The sequence below is a fragment of the Vicugna pacos genome, chromosome 7, assembly GCF_048564905.1.
Source record: "Vicugna pacos chromosome 7, VicPac4, whole genome shotgun sequence".
Classification (NCBI taxonomy): Eukaryota; Metazoa; Chordata; class Mammalia; order Artiodactyla; family Camelidae; genus Vicugna; species Vicugna pacos.
The window spans coordinates 76,483,498-76,507,181 of NC_132993.1; the positions used below are offsets into that span (position 1 = coordinate 76,483,498).

At 39.1% G+C, this 23,684-nt stretch overlaps 1 protein-coding gene across 1 annotated transcript in view; it reads right to left on the reverse strand.

The window, feature by feature from the left end:
* Positions 1-3,062: 3,062 nt before the first annotated feature.
* Positions 3,063-23,684, reverse strand: part of PUS7 (pseudouridine synthase 7) — a 47,646-nt gene continuing 27,024 nt past the window's right edge. Inside the window, exons 8-16 of the mRNA XM_015234549.3 lie at positions 17,814-17,942; positions 17,019-17,144; positions 11,791-11,852; positions 10,772-10,932; positions 9,676-9,802; positions 8,236-8,337; positions 5,719-5,848; positions 4,677-4,768; positions 3,063-4,130 (exon numbers count right to left, since the gene is read on the reverse strand). Coding sequence (XP_015090035.1) covers positions 3,994-4,130; positions 4,677-4,768; positions 5,719-5,848; positions 8,236-8,337; positions 9,676-9,802; positions 10,772-10,932; positions 11,791-11,852; positions 17,019-17,144; positions 17,814-17,942 — 1,066 coding nt within the window. The 3' untranslated portion in view covers positions 3,063-3,993. The remainder of the gene's footprint in view (positions 4,131-4,676; positions 4,769-5,718; positions 5,849-8,235; positions 8,338-9,675; positions 9,803-10,771; positions 10,933-11,790; positions 11,853-17,018; positions 17,145-17,813; positions 17,943-23,684) is intronic.

A 23,684-nucleotide genomic window follows, 5' to 3' on the forward strand; every position in this document is an offset into this window, starting at 1 on the left:
AGATGTGTTGTAAGGATAAAATACACACTGTATTTTAAAGACTTAGTACAAAAAGGAGACTGCAAAATATTTAGCTTTGTATATTAATTACATGTTGAAATATCTTTTAGATATTTTGTTTAAATAAAATACATACTATTAACCCAACCTGTCTCTCTTTAAACAAACTCAATGTGGCTACTAGAAAACTTTAAATTACATATGCAGCTCACATTTTATTTTTACTGGACATAGTTGTTCTAGGAAAACATTTAGAGCTTTTGAGGGGATAGTAAGTATGCATCAGAAGACAGGGTTTTGAGTAACTTCTCCCATTAGTTCCCTGTTGCCATCTCTTTTACTCACTGGTCACTTTCCAGGAGTCTTGAGCATGGGTGGAAAAGCTGTAACACAGTCATCACTGTACTCCTCCAAGACAACAAAATCATAAGGACTCTCTCACCGTTCCTGTTTTCTGCAGCTGCTGCTTTCATAAGAAGCTACAGTGCATGCCAACCAAAAGGGAAAGTTTTTAATAACAGCAGTTAAGACATTTTCTGGATAATTTTCCCCTATCAAGCAATAAGACCATAAAGCCTAAAGAATGGTTTGATTAAACCTCTGGACAAGGTATCTACATGGAAGCAAAGGCAGAAAAGGGAAAGGATCACAAGTGATCTTGGAGGAAGCCAGAAAACGAGAAGCGTGGAACTGAGTGTAAAGAAGACACCTAGCGTGTCTTTTAAATCGCCAGTGTGACCCCCGGATCTAATTACAGTGTAATTCCACTTGCACCTGTAGAATGTGTATTAACTGAGTGTTTGCCTTTAATCATTAGCATCACTGGGTGTTGCGCCTCCTTTGTATTCCGGATGACAGACTTGTTATCCAGAGCAGTGCTGTCCAATACAGCAGCCACTAATCACATGTATGGCTATGCGGCTGTTGAACTGTGCCTAGTGGGACTGGGAAGCTGAATTTTAAAGTTTAGTTTAGTTAAATTAAATTAACCACATGTGGCTAGTGGCTGCTGTACTGGTCTGCACAGGTCTAGAGTTTTGCTTCCCCAAGTATGGTGTGCAGACCAGCAGCACAGGCCAATTCCACCTGCGTTTCCTAAAATACATTCTGCACTATAATAGGATCACCAGGTAATTCATACACACATTAAAGTTTGGAAAGCACTTATCCAGGGTAGGGGGTCTCGACTGAATATTACACTGGAGTGCACAACGCTGCATAAAAAGTAAGCATGTATGTGTGTGCATATGTGTGTGTGTGTGTATGTATGTGTCTGTATACACACGTTACCCCTTCCTTTTCCCTGGAAAGTGTCCATATATGTTCCTTAGATTTTCCAAGGAGTTTACCATTCAAAACAGAGTTTTATCCTATAGGAATGTAGCCCCATAAAGCAGGAAAGCAGATTTCATTCAACAAAGAAAAACCTTAAAGTTACCCTTTGTCAGACAAACACACTCTTCAGCTTATGAAGGGCAGAACCCCGCCATCCACAGCTTTGTGGTTCTTCCATTGTGTTTTCAATTCTTCATGTACACTAACCACACAGCACACTCTCCTAGACTGTTTCTATGTTTCCAAATACCACATGGACACACATTATCACAGGTGAGAAGTTAATATAACATTTATATATACTCTCTATTTTGTATTGCACACACACCCTTATTTTTTAGTGCAAAATTGGCCATGAAATGCATTTCAGTGCAAATACATACCAGTCTGTGGTTATCTGTACAGCCTGGAACAGCTGCTGGAGTTTTAAGGACTCATGTGCTATTGCAGCTGCTAGCAATTTTTTGGTTGATTCAGGAATCAACCAGGGGGGAAAAATTTATTAGTATCATGGTTGTCTGGTTATTATGCACAACATGCAACCATGAAGATTCAGGAATCAACCAGATGTCTTTTTTTATTAGTATAATGGCAGTCTAGTTATTACCTGCTACATGAAACCATGAATAGAAAGTTGATGGCCAGACAGTGGTTATTTAGCTTACTTTTCTACTAGTAAACAGCACTTGGTTTTACATTATATAATAAAAAGTAATCATCCTTTACTATTTCTTTGAGGTAAAAACCCAGGAAACAAAGACACTTCTATGTTGAGGGCGGGGTTGCTGTCAGGCTTTGTAAATCTGCCTCAGAGGAATCCTGCCCCCTCTGCTTTGTTAACAACAAATGTCCTGACAGCTAGGCTAAAGCAATGATTTGATCAAAGTTGACCAAGTCCCCAGAGTTGGACGATATGTCCCCAAGTCTCAAAACAGCTCTAAGAATCTGCCTTGAATCATTGTTTCCCCACCGGGGTTTAAGAAGACATGCACAAACTGGTAGTCAGCTAATGCAGCCAGGAAAGTTAGCTCACCACAAAGAGCCACAAGTATTTCCCAAATGAGGAAAACATTTTATTAGTTAAGCCTCACTTTTTTTTTGTAATGTAAATTTATAAACGCAGAAGTACTAAATGCACTTGCAGTAGTATGCAGCTAGGTTCCCTTAATAAATGCTTTCTCACTAATCAGTCTGATGAAGAGCAACTTGCTAGGCCTAAAAAGTACAAATAGACCAATATACATTTAATACATTTGGTCCTTGTGGGGCAAAACACTCTTTAGGAACCAGCCAGCCAAAAGGGGAATTTACCATGGTAGTTCTGATCATTTTTTAAAAAAATTCTGCAAGGTGATGGACATCAGTAAAATACCAGGGCTGAAAAACAGTTTTCCACCTTGTTTCCACTGCCAGATACAGGGTACATGCCATCCACACTCCCACGGCGTGATGTTCCGGGGGGGCCGCTTTTCTCCATCCTTTCTGTTTCCACTCCAGAAAGCACACCGGAAGGCACGTGAGCGGGGTGACTGCAAGGAAAACCGTGAATCCAGTCTAACACGGTCAGTTAGTCATACCATTCGACACTCCATCACAGTATCTCACATCTGGTCACGGTACACCTTCTCTGAGGAGTCCTCGTTCACTTAGTTCCTTGCCTTCAGTGTGGCCTACATTCTCATTTGCATTCAGTTTTAGATATTTGATTTTATTAACATAACCAGGAGAACAGAGTTTTAAAAAATATTTATTATATTTGGTTCTAGAAATGGTAGAAAATAAAACTTGGTACAATTATGTCACACACCCTTGGAAAGGCAGATTTATGCTCTTACACCAGAGAAAAGTTTTATGCGTGGCCAGAACTGGCAATACCTACGCTGGGGTAACAAAGGGTACTGCAGCTGATAGGAGGAGCCCTTCTTTATGTTTCAAAAGCTTTCTTATCTGCTATCATTTACTGTTGGGCAAATACCAGGCCAGTGGAAAGAGTTCTGAACATAAAAGGCACCTATAGTAAAAATTAGACCTTAAGTAACAAAATAGCTGCACGTTTACATCAAGAAAAGAGCCCTATTGATGCAACTGTCCTGCAAGGCAATGATAATAATAAATGCAAAAGCTGTTGCAACTGAAAAGCCTATGAACACTTACCTGAACCTGGTACATGAGCTGGATAATGACAATCACTTTTGTGTTCATAAACCTTTAGATGTTTTATCATCATTTGAGTAAGCATGATTACTGTATTTCTATTCATAGGTTGGTGGGGTATCACTCTTTGCATTTCCTCTTAAAATGCACTGTGGTGTACTCCATTCATGGATGTATTAAAATTTCCTGTTGTCCTTCAAGGATGTAGCAAAACTGAAAACTGCTACTTTAAATCAAAGTCCTTTAAAATTATTATAAAGCCAGTAAAGCTGATTCAAGCACCTGAAATATATCTAACCAATCTATATTCTCTGAGCTAGAATCAGGATCCTCAAGATTTGTATACATGTACAAATATTGCAAATTAAGCTAAAAAAAACTTGAAAAAATACGAAGTCTCTCACTACAAAGATCCAAAATCCACAGATGGGTCTGTACTAAGAGGAAAATGAACAGGAAGCCAGCAAACACGTGTCTGCATTTTCTAATCTGGGGACAAAGGCCTCAGCGGAGCCAGGTGGTATTCAGCTGGGTCTGCTTCTTGATGCTGGTATCCATTTTTAGCACTTCGCGAATGGCCATGGTCGCATAAGTAGAAGGAGGAAGAGAAAACTCCATCTTCAGAGCTCTGTATTTGCCTTCTGCCGGGCAAGAAAGAGAACCATCAGAAAAGTAAGGCAGCTGCAGACAGACTGCGGCGAGTCACATAATCTCTCTACAAATGAAAGATCTGTGCTCCTTTCCTCAGGCTGCTCCCTATGGGGCCCCAGAGAATGAGACGCGGAAGCAAGAGATCTGTGAGAGTACCATCCAGCTGAACCTCTATGGTAATTCTACCCAGAACCTTCATAAAAAGGGCAGGTGGCAGAAGAGCACAGGAGAGAAACGCATGTAAAATTAAAAAACAAAATAAAATTACAGCACGGGATGAAAACAGACAAAGGAATGGCAATCAGAATTTGACGATGAGAATGCAAACTTCATGTTTTAGACCCTCTTCCTGGAATCTCACTCACCTTCGCTCACTCTCTACAGGGTGGGGAGGATAGTCAATCACTGACAAAACACAAGATAGAAATCACGGAGTGGGTGGGGGTGGGGATGATTATCAGATTTTTTCTTTAGTATGTTTTTGTATGAGAAAACATTTCAAAGTGGACGCAGAACTGATGGCTGAGTAAACTCACCAGAAGCAAAAACCGGTGGTGGTTTCCCTTCCAGGTTGTCCACATCTGTGTTGAAGAGTGGAATTTTAGGATCATCATATGCAACAACTTCCCTTCAAAACATATAAAGAAAAGTGTGAATGAGAATTTCCATAATAGGTACCAAGTTGCGTATCACCATTTGTTTAGCAAGGAAAACACACAGGTCTAAACTGTAAATAATTCTAGGTGGGAGTAGTCAATACAGAATAAGGCCAGTTCTATATATAAATACTACACAGCAAGTGGACAGAGGACGCCAGCCTATGTAAAAGACGCAAAATGTTTCCCTAGGATGGAAATTCCTTTTGTATGTAGTTGATAAGCAGTAAACTTCACTTGGCACAGATGCAATTCAACCAATCACAGCATTTATATTTTCTCCAGTGTGGTTAACACCACTAACAATACTCTGTTACTCGTGAGGACCTGCTCTTCGGAGTGGACCAGATCGATTACAACTCTGCCAACCTCCTCCCACCATCCGGAAAAGAGGAGGGAAGAGGGGAAGGGAGAGGAAGAGATGGAGAGAAGGAAGAGAGAGAATTTCCGGACAGTGGGCAACTAGTTCAGGCTTTAGTTTTTAAAATTCTCGAATAAAGCTTTACATAATACTAGGTATTAAAGTAGTTTAAAGTGTCTTAATATAAGGATCTTTTTCTCTCTGGAAATAGGATATTAAAACAACTAGATCAGTGTTTGCAACTCACAGCTAATTCTGAATAAAGTAGCTAGCAAATCTCTGCTTCTTAGAAATAGGGGGAAAGTTCATTCTCTGCACATTTCTTCAATAATTTACTAACGTGAGTAAGATGTAAATTTAGCCACTTTCACTATATATTTGAATTCATTTATCTCTTGATAATTTGAAAAATACCAAGTAGTAACAGTATGAGAACAGTATCAGTAACAACAGTTAATGCTTTTATGACAGGTTCTAAGCACTGAGAAATATACATGTGATGCAAAAGCTTGAAACTTCATGTAGTAATTCAGTTCTATTTCATTCCGGACGGTCACTCACCAGCTGACATTCTGAGGACGAATAATGATCTTCCGGTAGGCTCCTGATAAGGAATAATCCCGAATTTTGTGTCTCATGTTGTCAATATCAAGGTTGTCTGCTGTGAGCATTTCCCTGTAGGCTTCGCTAACTAATATAAAACACAAAAAGTTGGTTGGAATGCAGCATGTCAGCAAGCTACCCTGAACTAGACCACAAAGAGCGTAACACAGATTCAGTTATATCACCTTCACAAAATCAGTCACCTCAATTCACGATCCAGCCTGTTCTCCGGAATTAAAATTTAGTGACTTCTCTAGAATTAAAATTTAGTACTAGCTGTTTCCAGGTTAGGTGTGGCCAACTTGTGGGTCATCTTTGCAGCCAGGCACGGTACCTGGAGTGTAAAGTCCCCAAGACAGCTACAAAAGGCCACTTCAGCAGAAGTTACTCAACTGCAACTTGTATGTGCTCAGAGTTGGAAGAGACCATATACAGAGACTCACTCTTTCCGGGAGAAGGTAGTTATAAATAAATGTATAAAAATAAGAGACCTGGGAACACCATCTGGCTCACCCTCGCACCTGATGTAGAATCTTTTTTTATAACACCAGAGAGAGACAGTCATCCAGCCTTTGCACGTTGCCATTTACAGGGAGCTACTACTTTGTGAGGGGTGCAATTATTAGAAGGTTCTTCCTATGCCAAGCTGAAATCTGGCTTCTTGTGACTTCTGTTGACTGCTCTGGAACTTGGAATAATTGCCCTCTTCCATATGCATTCGTAAGTATTGGGCCTTTAAGCCATACCTCCTCTAGGCCAGCAATGGTTCCCCCAACTGGTCCCCCTTTGACATCTCTTTACCCTCCACCAAGCCCTCATCTGTCTCGGGGAACAGGCTTACGTTAACAGTTGACACCGGATACGTTTTACGTAGACTACTACCAAACCGGGCCTTTTCCATCTACGCATTTGTTCTTTGAGCATAAACATGAGAATTTACATTTAACCCTATTAAAGGCCCTCAGCAGTTCTATTTAAATACTTATTTTTCATACAATTAATATTAACTTTTTGGAGTTTTACTATTTGCAAATACGATACGCAGATTTCTTTACTCAACTCATTCATAAAGAATGCTGGGTAGACCAGGGGCAAGGAAAGATTCCCTCACGACCCGCACTGAGGACAACAGGGATCCCTCAATGAGCACCGCTGACACCAAGTGTGCCTCTGCTGCCAATCCACGTGTCTGAACTATCACCCGTCCAGCCTGTGAGCCCCCGTCTTGGCCACGAGGTCTCCACCAACGGCTGTCAAAGGCTGTGCTGAATTTATGTCTTAATTGGTACTGGCCCAAGTTTCTGACCTTGAGAGGTACAAGAAAGAAGAAAAGAACGTTCTCTTTTTCTTTCTTGGAAAGAGGGCCAGTGTGGCTCTGAGCATTTTTCTCTCACTCCTGGTACCCATCTCCTGGGTTCCTCGCTGCGCAGTCTCCGCAGCAAGGCAGGCCACACCTCTCCCTCATCTACCTCCCCGATTCACTCTCCCTCCTCTTGGCTAGTCCTCTTCCCTCTGTGACATCAACTTCACACAGCGATTTAAGATTAAATTAGCAGGCAGCGATTTACTAAACTCTTTTGTTGTAAGTATTTGCCTTATCAAAGAAAGATGTTAATCCTAATCATTCTATAATTTCAAGGAATAAAATGCTGATAAGTTTCTACCCTCTTGAGAATAAAGATGTTTTAACAAAAAACCACCTCCTACAGACCAGCCCTGGCGAGGAGTAAACCTCCAGGGTCAGTTCCACCAAGTCAGTCTCGTGCTCAGAGCTGCCTTTCTTCTTCCCAATTTCTGAATCCTTGAACAATAGAGGCTGCAATTCTCCCCACAAAGTGGCATCCATGAAGGTACAGAAGCAATTTTTAACAGCCTCTGGGGAATGGGAAATTAGAGTAGGGAATTTTGAGTTTTCACTTTATAAACTTCTGAGCCCACTGACTTAAAACACAATGAGCAGATATTACTTACATGATTAAAAAAAAAAAGGTTCAAAAAGGCAATGTTAGAGTAGTAGTATCCATCTGCTTTCTCAATGACTCTTTCCAAACCCTTCCATCCTTAGTAAGAATTATTAAATGAATATATGTATATCCATATATGACGGAAGCATTGTGCTATACACGAGAAATTGACACATGATAAACTGACTATAATTCAATTAAAAAAAAAGAATTAGTGAATTTCAGAAATTTAAGTAACAGTGCCAATAATAACAGCAACAATAATAATACCAATACTTTCACCACCATCTCCACCATCAGGTTTCTTAATTTAAGTCTTCCATCTGAACACATCTATTTCAGGGAGACTTTTATAAATAAACATGGCTTATGTATGTTTGAAATAGAAATCAAGGTTCTAAAATTAGACTTAAAATATTGATTTTTTTTCCCCCTCTCTCTGCTCTTGGCTGCCAGTGGCTTAATTATGTTACATTCTCTGTTACTTATTTTCCCCACATAGGGAACTTACTTTTATGCTTGGGGTAGATAACATCAAAACCAGGCAAGGGCATTACCACATCATGGATGGAGTAATTATTAACATCTTCTTCCTCAATATAGGTGGCTGTGGCTGGAATTCACCAAGAACACATTAAGAAAAATTAAGAAAATAGGCAACAGTTTCACGAGCCCACTCTTCAAAATTACACACATCTAAGCAGTCAGAAATGCAAGCTGGTACAGGTTCAGTGGTCTATGAAGCATAAAGAAATTAATTCAGAATCTATGTCTTCTGTCTTTTCTGTTCTACCCAAGAAATAAATATTATGGATTTAGAAAAAGTAGAAAACTAAAAATAATCTGTTTCTCAACTGCACCCTCATTTTTTTTTTAAAGAAATCCTTTTTAGAGGGTAAAATGTGGTGGCACAAGGGACATTAAAACACACCAGATGTGATCAATACTGGATGAAGAAAAATTAAACCAGGTAAAAAGTAATTAAAATTTCTGTACAAACAAATTAAAATCTTTAACGGATTTACCGGGCACACCTGCAGATGAGCAGGCTGTGTCTGCAGACAGTAGCGGGGCAGTTGGTAAGCCAGAACAACATGGACTTGGGAAACAGACAGGTTGGATTCTGATTCCCAGCCTTTTCTTTCTTCTTTTTTTTTTTTTTAATATTTCATTTATTTATTATTGTATTATTTAATTTTGGCAGGGGGAGGTAATTAAGTTTATTTATTTTTGGAGGAGGTACTGGGGATTGAACCCAGGACCTCGTGTATGCTGAGCATGTGCTCTACCACTTGAGCTATACCCTCTTCCTCCCAGTCTTTTCTTTTTTTTAACCAGCTGTGGAACCTTGGGGCAAGTGACTGAACCTCATCTGAAGAACAGAGACAACACTTCACAGGAGCTTTAAACTAGAAGATGTAGGTGAAGGGCTTACTGAGCACAAAGCCTGGCACACAGTAAGGGCTCAAAAGCAGATGGGATGATTTGCACGTTTTATGAACATTTCAGGCATGGCGTATGCACTAAATGTCTATTACATCACAACTCGCACATAAAGTGAGCTCCAGCGTTGTGTTGACTTAAAGAAACTCTTGAGAATTGGCTGACAAATGGCAGGGAGGCTAAAGTACACCCAGAAGCATAGAGAAGTACTGGCGAGACCAAGATTAGGGTTTGGAGAGTGCGACTGCAGGCAACATTTAGTTCAAATCTTATTCTAGTTGAGAAACCTGAGGCCCATAGAGAGTCAGGAGCATATTTTCAAATCAGATGCATATCCTTCATGAAAGGTAACAAATCCAAACTAGTCAGTCTGGGCTTACAATGTCCTTCCATTTCAAGCTTATCAGACAGCTCTCTATCTTAATTAGTAGCCAGGCTAGACTTTAAGCACAGTGTCAAATAACTGAACCCTAGTTTGGCTGAATAAGGATGGTATCTGCCTTTTTACCTCCTTTGAGAACAAGGTCCCCTGGGACAGGCTTCAGTCCGTACTCCTCTATCCTCTGGCTTACCATGTTGTTCCACACATAGCTCTGATAGCTATGAATGTACATTAAGCGGTTATTTCTTGGTATCTGAGGGAACAACAACAAAAGAAAACAGGCAAGAGAAAAAAAATACACTGAATATTAAAAGTACTGTCCTTTCCAAGACATCCCACTGTTCAGCGGTGCCCCTTAAGAAGCTCTTAACTTAAATCTCCCATTTTTCTAAGAGCCTAGAGAAACAGGGACTGACACATAACCATCAGTTTCAGAGACGGAAGCCCTCAGACTAAAGGGTGTTCACAATCAGCAGCAGCTACAGCAGCTCTGCTTCATCCCCGTAGAGCAGGCACGTGTGCGAGGAAAGCAAGTGCTTGGAATTCCCACCCCAAATCTAAGACACAGGCTGCGAACTCAAGGAATTTACACATCAGTCAGAAAGCCAAGAGTGCTTTCTCCCACATATGGAAGGGGAAAACCCAAATAACTGAACTGACAACTACTTTGATGCAGCGGGAATCCTGCCTTTTTTGGGACACCTGGAGAAGAGTAAGTAAGACTTACATTTAAGAGGTGAACTTCAGTCTGTCTGGATCAGGGAACCTGAACACTAGCACAGGCCACACTTACCAGGATGGCACCCACTCTCGAGTCACCATGAAGAAACCACACTAAACTGTAGTCACTGAGGCCACTCACTGTGCGACCCTCACTACGGCAGGTCACAGCTCTGACGTTGGGGAAGGACCCACGAACAAACTCTGTGATGGGGACTGAGTTTCTCAGGTGCCAAGATACCTAATTTAAACTGAACTTCCTGGGAGATGGTATTTTCCGCACCGATGCTTTTCTCAGGCCCTCCACTGCCTGCTCCCAGCACCCTCTCCCGCCACCATCAGTCTGCACGAGGAGAGGATCGCTCAGGGAACACCTCTCAGAGACCCCCAAAGGATCCCTGGTTACCTTCTGCTCTTTCAAAGTTCAGTAAAACATTTACAGGTGAAGTCTGACAGCCTTAAGCTGCCCTGAGTTATGCCTGGCTTCACAAGTCGCACTCACTATGCCGAATGCAGAGACTATGTTCTTCATTCCGTACTTTGAAAGTCCTCGGAGCAGCTGCCCTTCCACACACCTTTTGACAGGCAGTTTTCGGAGGGCAGCGGCTGGGTCTTTGGTCTTCGCCCATTCCTCCCTGCATTTGACCAAGTACCCCTTTTCAGCTGGGAGAGGAGGGAGAAAAAAAGCTGTGATCAAACAATGTGTCCGGGAGACAGACTTCTATAACCTGAAACACTTCACAGAGAACACAAAATTAGAAAATGCTATTTGTAAATAAAGGTACCTTGAAGGGCTTCCGCTCACCTGGCCCAGGAATAACCATCAGGAAGTGAAAAGATGGGAAAGGCAGAAAGCTTACAGGACTAGGTGGCTTTCAACATGCTGCCACGCCAGGACTTAAAGCCAGTGACTGACTTGTTCATTATCAAGCTGACTCAGTATCAGACAAAACACTGGGAGTCCTTCCTTCCTGCTCTTTTCTACCATATTGTCAAATTTGATGGCTTACTTTTGATAAAATTAGACGACTTTATCTTTTTAATTTGTAAATGAATAATTACTCAAAGTGGGCATACTTATTTTGGTAATTTGTAAAGTAGTATTTAAATCCTTTTCATACAGTATGACTTTAGAGTTTTTAATGAACTCTTCAAACTGAAAATCCACAATGTGTTTTTGTCAAGTTTTTATATTCTATTTAGCTACCAGAGAAATCTGTTTGGATTCCTATACGTTCAGCAATTTCGTGTGCATGGAGAAAAAAAAAATGAATGTAATAATTTATGAATTAATAAATTAGATGAACCAAAGAACTGAAAATAACATATGAATTAACAAATCTCAAATATATACATACAATTTGCATAAAAATAGATATAAACTATATCTTTTATTTTAAAAACAATTTTTTAAAATTCTGAAATAATGACCTCAACTTGCACCTATACTTTTATTCAAAGCAATTTCATGAATTCCTACTCATACTTTTTTTTTTTCCCTAAGACATTTTTTTTTCTCACCTCCAGAGCGGGGTTTCAATATTAAATCCATGACTTCGGCCCAAGAATTTTGTAGTATAGCTCTAAAATTAAACAACATTTATTTTACTTAAATTTGCATTGAGATGAATTTTATCTGCCCAAATCTATGAAGTCAATAGATCATATTAACTTTATATATTTTATTAAACTTAAAAGCAGAAAAACAAATATAACAATATAGATTTCAAATGTAAATGTCAAATGAACTTAAGAGACAGAAGAAAATTCAGAATGTAGAGTTTACTCACAACATTTAACATCATTTCACAGTTTAAAAATACTATAATAGTAAAAATACCACCGTGTCATGCTTTAAACTGTTATACATAGTATTATCTGCAGAAATCAAAGTTAAGTCCTCAATGTACCAGAACCTACTGGAAATGTCTCAAAAAATTTTCCCTCTATGTATCTTTACTTTTGCTGATTGTAAGTTATACATGCTTCTTAAAAATTAAACAGTACTAAGAAAGGTCACTTATTATCTAAACTCTAAGAAATAAACACTGTTAACACTTCAGAGTGTAGTTTTTTGAGACTTGTTTGATCTGTAGGTGTATGCAGTTTTTCCTTTAATGATACTATCTTTTCCCATACACAGGTTATATTTTGTGTGTCATATCCAAACATTTTTTTCTGGTAAGATTTCTGGTCTTGGAGTCGCGCTTAGAAAGGACTTCCCCACATAACAAAATAGAAATTTCTTCCACTAATTTTTCTGTTTTCTAGTTAATTAAGGATTTTATTTTTTGCATTTAAGTTAATTTACATGAGATATTTCTGTGTATAAAATTATATAAAATGCTGTTTATCTATTGATGTGATCATATAGATTTTTAATCCACTAATGCAATGAAGGACATTAACAGATACCCCACTGAAGTCCTGCAACAAGCCGTGCTCTATCAATCTTTAAATATATTCCTGAGTGACCCATTACTTAGCTGGCTAGGCCTTCAGTCCCATTTCCAAAAAGAATACAGTACTAATTCAGGACAAGGCACTGGTCTGCCATATACCATGGAAAAAGACTTCTGTGCCCAAAAACCTTTGTTATCTGGCTGGCCACTTGATTCTGTAAATAGTTTTACTGGAAAACAGCTGGTATTAATTTATATACCATCTGTGGCAGCTTTCACACTGCACCAGCAGTGCTGAGCAGCTGCTGCAAACACTCTGTGGCCCACAAAGCCTAAATACTGATTTACTACCTGGCCCTTTACAGAAAGTTTGCCAACATCTGGTCTAATATATTAAAGTTTCTTACTACCCTACACGTGGAGGTTCAGTAAACACTGCCATGTTAAAGACGGATATGTTGGATTTACAACAGGCCGTCGTATCCAGCCCGCTACACATTAAAGTGGTTTCTACTTATGCTACCTTTCCTTCTTCTATCTTTTTTAATTGTAGAAAAGTATACATATCATAAAATTGATCATTTTAGCTAGTTTTAAGTGTACAGCTCTGCGGCACTAAGTACATTCACACTGTATGACCATAAGGACCACCTGTCTTCAGAATTTTTTTCATCTTCTGCAACTATGTACACGTTAAACAGTAACTGCCAGTTTCCCGTCCCCTCAGCTCCTGGCAAGCACCGTTATACTTTGTCTACGAATTTGACTACTTTAGCAACCTCAGATAAGAGAAATTATATAGTACTTGTCCCCTTGTGACTGGCTTATTTAACTCAGCATAAAAGTCTTAAGGTTTATTCATGTTGTAGCATATGTCAGAATTTCCCTCCTTTTAAGGCTGAATGATACTCCACTGCATCTACGCAACACATTTTGTTTATCAACTCATCTGTTAAACACTTTGTTGCTTCTACCATTTGCCAATACTGCTCTTATGAACACAGGTGTATAAATATCTGTTGAGTGTTTGCTTTCACTTCTTTTGGGTATATATCTAAAAATGGAAATGCTGGATCATAGGGTAATTCTATGTTTAATTTTTTGGAGAATCGCCGTATCATTTTCCATAGTGGTGTTCCATTTAACATTCTCATTTGCAATGCACAAAGGTTCCAGTTTCTCTGCATCTCCCCATCTAACACTTATTTTCTGTTTGTTATTAATACCCATCCTAATGGGTATAAAGTAGTATCTCATTGTGGTTTCGATGACAATTTCTCTAATGATTAGTGATGCTGAACATCCTCCCATGTGCTTATTAGTCATCTCTCAATCTCCTTTGGAGGACAATCAAGTTCTTTGCCCATTTTAAAATTAGGGTTTTTTTTGTTGTTGTTGTTGAGTTCTAAGAGCTCTTTATATATTTTGGATATTAATCCCTTATCAGATGTATGATTTGCAGATATTTTCTCCCACTCTGTTTTCATTCTGTTGATAGTGTCCTTTAGATATTAAATATTTTAAAATTTTTATTAAGACCATCTTATCTAATTTTTCCTTCTGCTGCCTATGCTTTTGGTGTTATATCCAAAAAAATTATCGACAAATCAAATGTCATGAAGTTTACCCACTACATTTTCTTCTAGTTTTATAGTTGTAGCACTTACATTTACGTGTTTGACACATGAGTTTATTTTTTATATGGTGTAAAAGTAAGCATCCATCTGGGTTTTTCTGCATGTGGATATCCAGCTTTCCCCACTATTTGCTGAAAAGTTGCCCTTTTCACCTTGAACTGATCTTGTCACTTGTCAAAAATCATCTGACTATATACATATACATATATATGAGGATTTATTCTATCTTTTTAAAAAGAGTTTCACTGAGGTATAATTCACATACCACATAATTTACCCTTTAAGTGCACAACTCAGTGACTTAGCATACTCACAGAATTGTGTGACATTACACAATCAATTTTAGAACATTTTTATCACCCAAAGAGGAAACCCTATGCTAAGTATCAGCAGCTACTTACTCTCCATTACCCCTGCCCCATCAGCTTTCTGGTTCTCCATATTTGCCTACTCTGGACATTTCATATATAATGAATCACACAGTATGTTGCCATTTGTGACTAGCTTCTTCCACTCAGCATGTTTTCAAGGTTCATTCATGTTGTAGCATGTATGAGTCCTTCATTCCCTTTTATTGTCAAACAATATTCCATTACATGAATATACTACATTCTGTTTATCCATTTATCAGCTAACAGACACCAGGGTTGTTTACAGAATTTTAGCCACTATAAACATCAGTGTAAATTTTTGTGTGGACATATGTCTTCAATTCTCTTGAGTATACATCTAGGAATGCAATAACTGGGTTGGTCATATGGTAACTATAACCTTTTGGGGAACAGCCAGACTGTTTTCCAAAATGGCTGTACCATTTTAGATTTCTACCAGCAGCACATGGGGGTTCCAATTTCTCCACACCCGCACCAACACTTGTTTATTGTCTGTCTTTCTGATTTTAGCCATCGTAGTGGGTGAGAAGTGGTATCTCACCGAGGTTTTGAATTGCTTTTCTCTAATGATTTAGTGATTCCCTAATGATGTCAAGCAACTTCTTGTGTGCTTACTGGTCTTTAGTCTATGTTCTTTGGAGAAATGTCTATTCAGATCCTTTGACTATTTTTAGGTTGAGTTTTCTGGGGTTTTTTGTTTTGTTTTGTTTTGTTTGAGTTGCAAGAGTTCTTAAATATTTTGGATACAAGTCATTCTTCCACCTTTAAACTATAAACAGATTTTTTTTCTTTAGATGGTAACAGTGGGCTAATTTGAAAGCTAGGAAACATTCTTATGCTGTAAAAATCGTTGGTTAGGAATTTTGAACATATTTTATACAGACTGTATACTTAGGGCATGTTATGCAATTTTTCCTCCTCAATAAATCTGATCTCATCCTCTTAGCTACTTTACATTATCTTTGGAGTGCAAAATTTACAAGGTCCTATGGTTGCTGTTAGGCCAAATTATTCTCCCATAAAACAATCAGCATCTTCATTATCAATGTCCTCTGAACATGAGCAAGTTGAATATATATCGTTTATTATCTAATAATAGTGATCATTATTTACTATAGCTATCTTCTTGGCAACAATTTTTTCTCTGATTAGGATGTTTTAATTTTAAAATATTACTTTCTATTTACTGAACACTTCCCATATGCTAGGCATAGAAACATGTGCTGCATAACTTTTCTTACTTCATTTTCACCACCCCTGTGAGGCTTGGGATTACCATCTTCATTTTACAGGTGAGGAATCTGAGGGGCTCAGAACTCAAGTCTGACTTCACTCCAAAGCTCTGAAACTTGAGCTTTTAACCTTTGAAACACTGCCTCAAAGAGGTAGAAGAAATAGTACATAATATTTTTCATTTTGTGATTTTAAAAATGCACGAACAAATGAAGCTTTATGGAGTCAGCTGCTGAGACCGTGGACTGTAAGTCAAGAAAAACCCTCCATTCACAGGATTACAGCCGACCAACCGCTGAGTGCAGGCAGCCTCCCTAACCGAGATCCATCTTTGCTAAAACTGAAGGTTTCAAGTACTGGGAAGAACACGAACTAAATAATCTCTCAGATCACTTTCAACTCAAACTTCCACAACTCTAACTGCCACGTGAGTAACTATTTATGCAACACAGTCCCTGCCGGGCAGGACAGCGTAAGCAGGTTTATAAACACAAGTATTTATTGGTGGGATTTCCACCCTCGCTTACTCTAGAGGGATTTCCTATTATCTAAAAGCTAATCAGAGAGTTCATAAAACAAATTTTACTTGCTAATTACGTCCTACACCACTTTCTTTAAAGGGAGAGGGAAGGGCAGGTGCAAGGTTAAGGACCAGGAAGCGCTTGTTAACAGAGACCATAAACTCCACCATCTCCGTCAGGCCACTCTGGGTCTGAGACACCCAACTGCTGTTGTGAGGTCACTTACTGAGCCAAGATTCAACTGTAAAAAAGAAAGTGAAACAGAATCCCTGGATGGGCTGTCAGGGGAGAGAGAGAAACTTACTTTCCAGGTTACATCCTTTTGAGCTCGGTTTTATTTTTTTCACCCAGTGCATGTATTATTTTGACACAGAACAAAACTTAGGAGGAGGCTGTGGATCAGCTGGTCACCCAAAAAGATGAGACACAGTGGTTCATTTGGCCCAGATTTACATGAAGAATTCTAGAAATAATTAAAAACACCACCAACAAAAAACCCTGCTCCTTTTTTTTTTTTTAATGAGAGAGCTCTTTTAGACAAAAGTTAAGAAATTAAATACAAACCTTCCAACTTGATACGTGGGGACAGCGGTAGTTCCAAACCTTTGCATTCCGTAATAGTTAATAAATCCAATCTCCTTGAGAGAGTTCATGGCTTGCTGTACTTGGTCATCAGTTCCTGTTATGTTTCTGCAGGGGCCCAAATTACCCAGAGAAGATTTATAGGCAAAAACATAACCTAAGTGACAAGGCTTGGCTTCCATGCCTTTGCCTTGACCCCTGCAGCTTTTTCTCTACCTCCTGAGGACTTTTGTCTTTTTTAAACATGGTGGTGAAACACATACATTAAATTGACCATCTTAGCCATTTCTAAGTATGCAATATAGTGGCATTAAGTACATTCACAGTGTTGCGCAACCCTTGCCACCACCAACTTCCTGAAATTTTTCATCTCCCCAAACCGAAACTCTGCACCTATTAAACAAACAATAACTCTCCATTGCCACCCCCTGCCCTGACCCCTTTACACCCAGGTAACCTCTATTCTACTTACTGTGTCTATGAATTTGCCAATTCTAGGTACCACATGTAAGTGAAATCACAGATTGTCTTTTAACACAGTATTTCAAGGAGAAGGCTTCTTTCCAAAGGTGGAGCTGAGTTTTTAGAGCAGTGGGTGCTTTGGTATGAACACCACAGCTGTATTTGCTCTCCCAGCCCTGAAGGGCCGCCCCACTCCACCTCCCCCCTGCTGCCATGATGGTAAGGGCCAGCTCACTGGGAGTGACAACTGTCCCGAACAGCTGGAGGTGCCCGCAAGCCCCTCTGTGCTCTGCATCCCCACCCGCAGCTCTTTACCTGAGAACAACAGTGAAGTGATTCCCCTGAAGCTCTCCCAACTTCAGAGGGTTTTTCTGATAGCTGAAATTCCCCAGCTTAAAGTTCATCAAGCACTTGTTCAAGTGGGCGAGTCTTTGTGCAGTTATTCTAAAATACGGAAAATAAAAAAGGAGCAGAAAGAGGGTTGTGAAATATCGCCCGGCTGAAATGGTCTAGGACACCTACTACAGAAAAACAGCCGCTTGAAACAAGACTACACGCTGCGACAATGGGAAAAGAAGGGCACCGTGGCCTGAGGGTGCGCCTACACGACATTTCCCTCTGGAATGCCCCTCCAGCATGATGGCACCTGTTCCTCCTGCAATGATGTAACTAACCGGCCCATCTTTATATTCTTAGAGCCTCATGTTTCATACATACTGATAACAGAACAGTAACACCTGTGGAATTTTCTAATTTTTTTGAGGGGAGAGGAGTGAGAAAGGGGCTAAGAGCTAAGAGCAATCCCTACAGGTACAAAGATCAAGTATTAAAAAAGAATCGTATTATAATTTTTGTCCATCAGAAAAATACTGCAATCTTACTACAGAAAACCTGGAAAAATGCAGAAAAGTACAGAGGAAAAGTAAAAAAATTCAGATTTATCACCTAAAAAAATCTGGTAATATCTTAACTTTCAATTTCCTCCCATTTCTTTCTTTCTTAAACATACGTCAGATAAAGGTATATGTATATAGTCTTCATCCAACTACATATATATTACTCACACATAAACACATACACATATGTAGTCAGAACCCTACCACATTCTGTACCTTGCTGCTATCATTTAAATAGTATTATAAATTTTTTATGAAAAATTCCTTATTTAATAGTAATACACATAGGAAAAGAAATACAGTACCTAGAAGCCTCTGTTCTGTCTCTATCCCTCAACACCCTTTCCGACTGGGAGCCAACATTAACAGCTTCTTGTACATCCTCCTAGAAACGCTTTCTGTATACCTAAGCGTACCTATGGTCTTCCCCCTTTTGGAATTTCTTTCTAAGCTCTTAATATATATGTTATATACACAGAAAAGTACACATATCTTAAGCGTTCTGTTTGATGGATTTTCACAAAGTGAACACGATCATGTAACCAACACCCAGATCCAGCCTTTTAAAAATTTCTGTTGCATTATAAATTGTTCAGCATCTTGCTTTCTTCACCAAAAGATGCGTATCAGAGATGTTGCCTTATTCCGTACAGTAAGCCACCTCCCTTGCCTTAACAGAAGCACTGGGGACTGAACCCAGGACCTCACGCGTGCCCAGCACAAGCTCTACCACTGAGCTGTACCCTCCGCCCCCCCAGGCAGTACTTCTGAAGCTGCCCCACTCTTTGTACAGCTGCGCAGGGTGGCTGCCGCACTGCCGGGATACCCAGTCCTTTATCTGACTAGTCCCCTTTGATTGACATTTAAACTGCTCCCAGTCTTTTGCTATTACAACAATCCTGTAACAAATATCCTTATACAGACTTCTCTGTGCACCCACATAGGTGAACGTTTGGGATAAACCCCTGGAACCAGAAGGCATGGATTAAAAATTTTAACCCTTACTACCCTCCAAACAGGTTATACAATTCACACTCACACCCTTAGTACAGAAGTGACTACCACCTGCCTCACCCCTGTGTCTCCTCACACAGCATATTGTAAACCTTCCTGAGCTCTGCCAGTCTTATAATTTAAAACCTGTATTTTGATTTTATTTGCATGCTTCTTACTGTGAGTCAAGTTAAACATTTCTTTATCTTGACTGTGAAGAGCCCAATCGTCCTGTTACCTATTTTTCCATTGGATTGTGAATATTCCTGTTTTCATGTATTAAGGAAATCTACACTATACCACATAGTTTGCAAGTATTATTTCCCATTTTGAGCTTACTTTATTTATAATATTTTACACTTTAGACAATTTCCCAACTTTATGTTAAAAAGAATTCAAAGGTGAAGAAAACTGGCAACACTATAGCAAACAGCCTTGTACCTTAACCTAGATTTACCAATTGTTAACATCTTCCCAGATTTACACCACAGATCTCTCCCGAGGTATATAAATGCCCACACATTACACACACACGCACACACACACACGATTTACACATTTTTCTGAACCTCGTGAGAGTGAGTTGCAGACATGGGGACACCTCACCCTTAAACTGAATGACTGAAGCGTGTCTCCTAAGAACAGCAGAGTCTCCCATGTTACTAACCACCGTGGCCCCCCTTACAGGAACGCAATGCTACTGATGTGCAGTCTGCACCCAAACTCACCCAATTCCCCAGTAATATCATTGAGATTTTTTTTTTAAGCTCCTTAAATTCAGGACCTAATCGAGGACCAGGACAATCACTTGTTTCCTCACAATTAGACTCAGGTAGACATTTTGGGGGGAACAGCACATGATGTTGTGGCCTTTTCAGCGTATCACAGAAAAAGGCAAGGGTTCAGTCTGTCAATCACTGATGGTGATAAATTTAGTCCCTGGGTTAGGATGGTATTTGCTAGGTTCTTCCACTGTGAGGGTACCTCTCTCTCCTTTCCCTTTGTTTTTAACTGGTGACCTGTGTGGTGATTTTCTTTTGTGGGGGGAGGTAATCAGGCTTACTTATTTGTTTGTTTCTTAATGGAGGTACTGGGGACTGAACCCAGGGCCTCGCGCATGCTAGGCACACACTCTACCACTGAGCTGTACCCTCCCCTGCTGTGGGGTGATATTTTTTAAATTCTATGACTATCCTGTTCCCTCACAGTCTTTCACCCAACTGTTTGGGTACCCACGGATAACTGCTGGCTGAAGCAAATATTACTGTGCTGACTGCCAAGGAGTGTTTTTCCTATACCCACCATTCCTCCTGCATCAGTCGCCATTCTTCTACAAAAAGAACTGCATAGTAAAATTTCAGGTCAATTCTTTTTTTCAATAGCTCTGGGATTTAAGTCATCCTTAGAAAGGGCATCCCTAGTCAGAGATTATTTTTTAAAACGTATACCGCAAATAAGTGGAGTACTCGTACAGTTGTTCAGAGTAAAAAGGGAACAGTCCCCTCTGTCGCCCGTCGGCTCACAGCAGCGACGCACTTTTCATCGCGTTTCCGTTACAGCAGCGCTGGCCCCCGCGCACTCACTAATACACTGCTCTTCACTATGGCTCTTTTACAAGTTTATTCTGGTTGTGGCAAAAAAGGGAAAGAACTCTGGGCACTGGAGTTTGAGAGGTTCTGACTGGGGGTTTCTGCTTACTCTCCCCAGTCCACTACTGATGCCAAAGGTGGCTTATTCAGAAAGGAGACGGGGGAGGCCAGGCTCTCATCCTCTGCTTTAAATCATGGAGTCTCTTTGTCCTAAGCAACGAGGAGGTTAAGGAAAAAAGGAGAAAGTTCTTCACACAAACCAGTAACCATGTCAGCTGCCACTCAGGGGCTTTGGTTCTGCATTTTAAATGAATAGCATCATGCGTATCTTTTTGCTTTTTGTCTTTTTTTCAAAAAGCAGATTGTGGAGCATAAATACTACATCAAGGACCTGGCTACAAAAAAATAAGTATTCTTATGGTATCTGTCTACTATCTCTCTGTCTCTGTTTCTGTCTGTCTATCTATGTAGTGACACTGTGGCCAATGCCGCCTTCTGATTGGCTCTGTTAGCATTTGGCATAGCCTTGCCACCTACTCACTCAGTGAGGGTGTACAAAAAATGAGGTAAGGAGTCAATTTAAGTTTTTTTTTTCCAGATAGCTACTCAGTTATCTCAACAAATTCACTGACCCGAAACATTTTTTCTCTGCTGTTTTTAAATGCTACTTTGAATACCCACTAAATCTGTGGGTGTATCTGGGTCTGTAACTACCCTAATTCTCCCTACCCATTTATGCGCCAGTATCATACTGCTGTAACTGCTGTATCACGTAACATGCTTTAAAATATACCGAGGCTGGACAGCTACATGTAAAAAATGAAATCAGAACACTCTCTAATACCATATACAAAAAAACCCAGCTCAAAATGGATTAAAGACCCAAATGTAAGAACGGATATCATAAAACTCCTAGAGGAAAACACAGGCAGAACACTCTTTGACATAAATCCCAGCGATATTTTGGGGAATCTGTCTCCTAGAGTAATAGAAACAAAAACAAAAATAAACAAATGGGACCTAATTAAACTGAAAAGCTTTTGCACAGGAAAGGAAACCATAAACAATGAAAAGAAAACCTAAGGAATGGAAAAAAATATTTGTGACTGATAAGGGCTTAATTTCCAAAATATACAAACAGCTCATACAGCTACATATCAAAAAAACTAACAATCCCAACAAAAAATGGGCAGAAGACCTATACAAACATTTCTCCAAAGAAGACACACAGGTGACCAACAGGCACATGAAAAGAGGCTCAACACTGCTCATGCAAATCAATGCAAATCAAAACTACAGTGAGGTACCACTATCTCACACTGGTCAGAATGACCATCATCAAAAAGTCCACAAGTAGTAAACGCTGGAGAGGGTGTAGAGAAAAAGAAACCCTCCTACACTGTTGGTGGAAATGTAGTTTGGTGTAGCCACTATGGAGAACAGTATGAAGGTTCCTTAAGCAAACTAAAAATAGAGATACAGTATGATCCAGCAATCCCACTTCTGGGCATGTATCTGGAAAAGACGAAAACTCTAATTCAAAAAGACACATCGCCCCAATGTTCATAGAAGCATCCTACAAAAGCCGAGACATGGAAGCAACCTAAATGTCCATCGACAGATATTGGATAGAAGATGTGATACATATAAAAAATGGAATTATTACTCAGTCATAGGAAAGAATGAAATAATGTCATTTGCAGCAACATGGGTGGACCTGGAGATTGTCATACTACATTGAAGTAAGCCAAAAAGAGAAAGACAAATATCATACCATATCACTTATATGTGAAATCTAAAAAAGTGATACATATGAACTTATTTACAAAACAGAAACAGACTCACAGACATAGAAAACAAACTTATGGTTACCAAAGGGGATGGGAGGGAAGGATAAATGGGGAATTTGGGATTAGCAGATACAAACTAATATATATAAAATAGATAAACAACAAGGTCCTACATAGGAAACTATATTCAATATCTTACAATAACCTATCATGGAAAAGAATATGAAAAAGTTATATAAATGAATTAAAACATTGTAAATCAGCTAAAAATTTAAAAATTAAAAAAAATAAAAACAGATGGTAAGTTAAAAAAATAGACTACTACAAATCCAGAAATATGTTAGGGTGGGGAGTGTGGTAAAATGTTTTAATGGTATAAACATACAACTTAATCCATAGCAGAAATCACCATGGGAATGTTTTAATAAAAATATTTTAAAATGAAATATATATATATATGTACATATATATATATATAGAAGCTAATTCCTTTATTAGTCACTTTTTTCAAAATTTTTATAACTAGCTTTGTATCTTAACTTTTCCACATTATAACCAGCTTGATTAGTGTAAAAAAAATCCTATTGGTATTTTCATTAGTATCAGCATAAATTTATACATTTATGCATTAAAAGACACTTACATTTATCTAAGAACAGATTACAGCATTCATTTATTCAAGTCCTTTTACATCTATCAATAGCATTTCAGAGTTTTCCGCAGAGAGATCTTACACTTTTAACAAACCGTTTGTTTCTAGGTAAGTTCTTTTTTTTCCTTTTTCTGTGTAAAAGACTTTTCTCCATTATAATTTGTAAGTGGGTCGTCTGCCAACTGATTTTTGTACATAATCTTCCTTATCTTGCACAACTTTCAGTCAGCTCCTCAAGCAGAAACAATCATATGCCATGAACAAAA